A 5,785-nucleotide genomic window follows, 5' to 3' on the forward strand; every position below is an offset into this window, starting at 1 on the left:
ACACACCACACCGTCGTACGACCACAGCCGTCGTAGCACCACGACCCTCGTACAGGCCACAGCCGTGGTACGGCCGACACCGTCGTACAGCCGACACCTTCGTACAGCCAGCACCGGTCGTACGACCACAGCCGTCGTACAGCCAGCAGCGCTCGTAGCAGCCACTACCGTCGTACACGCAGCACCGTCTACACGCACAGCCTCGTACACGCACACCGTCGTACACGCAGCACGCGTCGTACAGCCACGACGCTCTACACCACACCTCTACACCACACCTCTACACCACACCTCTACACCACACCTCTACACCACACCTCTACACCACACCTCTACACCACACCTCTACACCACACCTCTACACCACACCTCTACACCACACCTCTACACCACACCTCTACACCACACCTCTACACCACACCTCTACACCACACCTCTACACCACACCTCTACACCACACCTCTACACCACACCTCTACACCACACCTCTACACCACACCTCTACACCACACCTCTACACCACACCTCTACACCACACCTCTACACCACACCTCTACACCACACCTCTACACCACTCCTCTACACCACTCCTCTACACCACTCCTCTACACCACTCCTCTACACCACTCCTCTACACCATTCCTCTACACCATTCCTCTACACCACTCCTCTACACCACTCCTCTACACCACTCCTCTACACCACTCCTATAAACCACTCCTCTACACCACTCCTATAAATCAACTCCCTATAAACCACTCCTCTACACCACCCCTATAAACCATCCCTATAAACCACCCCTATAAACCAACCCTATAAACCAACCCTATAAACCAACCTTTCAAACCAACCTTACCTTACAAACCGGCCACACATTATCATATAATCACGGAAGGGATCACGTAACACGAATTCATACATGGAATATATCATTTAGAAATAAACGCACAAACGTATATTCTTAGAACCACATGCAGAAAATCAATTTCAAATATGGTAGCGTAACAATATTATATTTATTCAATAATCTGATCACTTTATACGACCTTACCTCAGCAGTTAAGGTCCCATCAATTAGCACCTAAACTAACTCCAATTGTTGAAGCTAATATCTGATATTATTAATTCAATGCTTGTGATTTCATATCTGGTCTTAGATTTTCACCATCTCAACTGGTTCATGTTTTATCAGAGTGTCACTAATGAATATTGTGTCTAACCATCAGTTTAATGAATTAGACCAACTTTTATTGTTAAAAATATTTTTTATTCAATAATCTTAATCAGCATGTCAACTTTACCTTTGTGGTCAAATTTCATTATCTCAACTTAACTACAACTTTTTAAACAACCATTACTTTAACTACCACCACTTTATTAATTACTGTCCATAACTATCCTAATTAACATACACCGACGCGCACTCATTACCTTTCCTAAAAACCAACACCGACCCGCGAAAATCTGTTCCATATCACGTTTCCTGAAAAACATAACCAACTCCCATCCATTTCGCCCAACCAAGATCAATCCTAAAAAATAATACCAAACCGAGAAAAATACTACCTAATATTACCCTGCGTATATTTACTGCACTCTTTCGCAAATACATTTTTATCCTGTCGGAATTTGCAAAATATATTTTTACATAGTAAAACCATCCTGCCGCAAATACAAAAAACTCGCCTTAACTATGGGCTCTGCCGGAATATCAAGAATAATATATAGGTATCACGTAACACGGTATTATCTACAGAATATATTTATTTAGAACCACAAGCACAAACGTATATACTTAGACACACTTGCAGAGAATCAATTTCAAATATGGTAGCGTAACAATATTCTATTTATTCAATAATCTGATCACTTTATACGACCTTACCTCAGCAGTTAAGGCCCCATCAATTAGCACCTAAACTAACTCCAATTGTTGAAGCTAATATCTGATATTAATAATTCAATGCTTGTGATTTCATATCTGGTCTTAGATTTTCACCATCTCAACTGGTTCATCTTTTATAATACTGTCACTAATGATTATTGTGTCTAACCATCTGTTTAATGAATTAGACCAACTTTTATTGTTAAGAATATATTTTATTCAATAATCTTAATCTCCATGTTCACTTTACCTTTGTGGTCAAATTTCATTACCTCTACTTAACTTCAACCATCACTTTTATTACCATCACTTTAACTACCACTATCTTAAACATTATCCTTTTTAACCATCCTTATTATATACACCGTCGCGCACTCAATAACTTTCTTAAAAACCAACACCGACCCGCGAAAACTTGTTTCTATGTCACGCTTCCTGAAAAACAACACCGACCCGCGAAAATCTGTTCCATGTCACGTTTCCTAAAAAACATAACCAACTCTCATCCATGTCGCCCAACCAAGATCAATTCTAAAAAATAATACCAAACCGAGAAAAATACTACCTAATATTGGGCTACGCATATTTACTCTTTCCAGCCTTAAGAACAAAATAAAACATCTTCCCATAGTATGCAATTCTGCCCAAAATATAAAAATCTTGCCTTAACTATGGGATTCTTCTCGCACTATGAAATATATTTTCCCATAGTAAAATATTTCAGATGAAAAGACAAAAATCTCGCCTTAACTATGGTATTTTGGTAAAATTAAAAATTTAATAGTAACTCCAATTGCTCAATTTAAAATCTAATATAAATAATTCGATGCTTGTGAATTCAGATCTGGTTGTAAATTTTTACCATCTCAACTCTATCTCCTCTTATCCCCCACTGTCACAATCTAATATTCACCTATGCCTTAATCTCATATATCCCACCAAAATAATAATCTACTATCTCATTTATTTCAATAATCTAAATGAACACAATCAATTATCCCAATAATCTGAATCGACACAAATAATTATCCCAATCTTCCTACTCACATTCTAATATTGGTACTACTACAAGTTATAATAACTAATCTATCATTATACTGTTGTATCTATCATTATACTGTTGTATCTATCTCGACACCTGGATATTAAACTACCTTATATTTTTATCATACACAATTTAAAACACACTAAATTATATATATTCCCACCTCATAAGACTTTAAGATCTCTCTAACAGAAATCCAAACCAGAATAATATCAGTTTCTACCATTCTCATTTCCATTTTTCTGTCACAGAACTAATTCATTTGATATACTTTCAATAGCATTATATCAATTTACATCTATTCATATAATTAACTTGTATAATTCAACTTATTTTATTATAACTCTTCTCTTTATTACATATTAATATAAATAATTTTACAATTTTTAGTTCAAAATACAATTTTATATTTTGTAATATTTTTTCTTATATGAGTTTCATCTTTATCCAACTGATAATAAATAATATTTATAGCACTAAATATAAAACTAACAAAACATAAATCTCATCATTTTGAATTTTCTTGTCAGGAATATTAAATATTAATGTATTAATGTATTTATATAGGGAAAGAAGCCTTAGATATAATTACTTAAGGTTATTAGTTATAAACTCTATGAGGTTATAAAACTAATATAATAACTATATAGTAATATTAAATATATAAATATTTTTATCCCTTTGTACTTAAGCGTAATCAATACAAAATCCTTATCACATAAGAATGTAATAAATTAGATCACTGTGGTATTAATAGAGGCACAGTTACCTGAATAGTAAGGTTACTGCGATTTAATGGAATAATTAGATTAACAATTGCCAAAACTAGCTTCAATTACATTCATTGCTATAAAGAGTTATTATTGTATATTATTGTATATTATTGTATATTATTGTATATTATTGTATATTATTTAGTATGCTAACTTGCATATAAAGAAAACATCAGTAACATTATTAATTAATACTATATTTACTTTATAATACAAATCTCTACATTAAGTTTCTCTAGAATACAAGAATAACAGACTTTATTCTAATGTACACCAAATTAACTATACAACTATATAATAATTAAAACTTACCAAATACCGACCAAACAATACATCACAGATAGACAGTATAATAAGGCCTCCACCGATTGTTCACAATAAAATGCTTGATTCAAATTGTAATCTATATTTACTTAAATAAAAGTGATTTAAGTGACATTAACGTTTTCTAAGACATGCCAAAGCAAAAGGATACCAACCACCAATTTAGTCACAATTGTAGTTTTAAGAAGGGGTAAATTATTATATTATACAGCTCTCCATTTAAATGCATCTTATAACTACATTGTATTCATGTGCTAGTGTATTAACCCTTCACTTTGACATATTTTATATTTAAATATTATAAAATTTATAAATACTTAATAATAGATTGGTATTCTAAAATATGTTTTGATCACTACTCATTTCAATACTAAATAAGATATAACAATATATGTATTTTAACAATAATATCTTTAATGCATAGAAAGAAAGAGCTCAGATGGTATATAGACAGTTGAATATTTATAAATATCGTATTGATTTCACACAAAAAAATAATAGAAACATTGAGCACAAACTATTTAAACGAGCATCGAATTCTATTTGATTTTTTAACTTATTTAACATTCTCAAGTTCATAAAATGTTATACACTAGTATATGTCGACTCAGATTCGAAACTGAGAAGGAGTAATTAACAGTTTCGAGGTTGTAATTCATTATTATAAGCTATATAATTGGGACACTAATCTTTGTATTATATTATACAGTATTAAATAAATATTAGATAGACGGTAGGAATAGTCTCATTAAGATAGAAAACCATCTCTCTATATAGCTTAAACATTTCATATAATTATTCTAATTAGTTGCTGCCTATTCCATCCTGCTGGTTTGCTGGTCATATTTCTAATACTGAACATATTACAACACACAAAAATCAATACCAGCTAATGGTATACGTTCTAACGAGTGATTGGTTCTTGAAATAAGTTTATTGGTTATTTCACTTTCATATGTTTAATATTCGTATTATTAATAATCATTATATAGATCTATTACATAATCGTTTAATATTTATTGTCTATAACAAAGAAATAGGTTTTATTTTCCATGTTCATTTTATTTATTTGACTGACCAATATATTAGCTTGATGAAAAACATTGGACTCACAAGTTGATATTTCTGTTTTTTCGAAGAACTGGTATCCCCCAATCAAATCCATTATTGTAATATCCGTCATCTTATCACCATATATTACTATATAGTCTAATATACTACACGGAATATTCATAACCAAATAATCCATACATATTAGAGCTCCACCTAGATTATAATACAATGTGACATTTATCAATCTTATCTTCACTACCAACCTCTCCCTCCAGCATTTATATTCGGTCATTCAACATTTTTAGTTATAATTATTCTTCTTTCCAATTCCAATTCTACTACCACTTCCATCCAAAAAAGGAATAATTTTATAAAATAGAACTTTAAAGCATACTTATATTTCAATGCACCAACTGATTGATACCGAAATAAATCACTGGCATTAATATCAGGAAAATTAGTATAATATTTTAATCAATTATGGTAAGGTAAAATAAATATTTCAAATCTGAAACATAATACGAATATTACTTCAACACTAATTTGGGAAGGAAATAAATTCAACTTGATCCATTTAATTAAAACTGTTAATTTGATTAAGAAGAAAAACCCATTTGGATGCTATAAAATACATTAACAGACATTAAAATACATGTTCAGTTTGCAATAATATCTCTGACGAATTTCTAGAATCGTACAAATACC

The 5,785-nt window shown here is 31.9% G+C and overlaps 1 protein-coding gene across 1 annotated transcript, besides 1 other annotated feature; it reads right to left on the bottom strand.

Annotated features, from left to right (window-relative positions):
• Positions 1–252: 252 nt before the first annotated feature.
• Positions 253–771: a repeat region (Kpol_389ptelp1~telomeric region).
• A 4,265-nt stretch (positions 772–5,036) lies between these two features.
• On the bottom strand, positions 5,037–5,372 carry Kpol_389p1 (uncharacterized protein; the record flags this gene model as incomplete). The annotated part of the gene is made up of 1 exon (XM_001642148.1): positions 5,037–5,372. The coding sequence occupies one exon, from the start codon at positions 5,370–5,372 to the stop codon at positions 5,037–5,039; it is 336 nt and encodes a 111-aa protein (XP_001642198.1).
• Between the last annotated feature and the right edge of the window lie 413 nt (positions 5,373–5,785).

The sequence above is a fragment of the Vanderwaltozyma polyspora genome, genomic scaffold (genome assembly GCF_000150035.1).
Source record: "Vanderwaltozyma polyspora DSM 70294 KpolScaffold389 genomic scaffold, whole genome shotgun sequence".
In the NCBI taxonomy this organism is placed as follows: domain Eukaryota; kingdom Fungi; phylum Ascomycota; class Saccharomycetes; order Saccharomycetales; family Saccharomycetaceae; genus Vanderwaltozyma; species Vanderwaltozyma polyspora.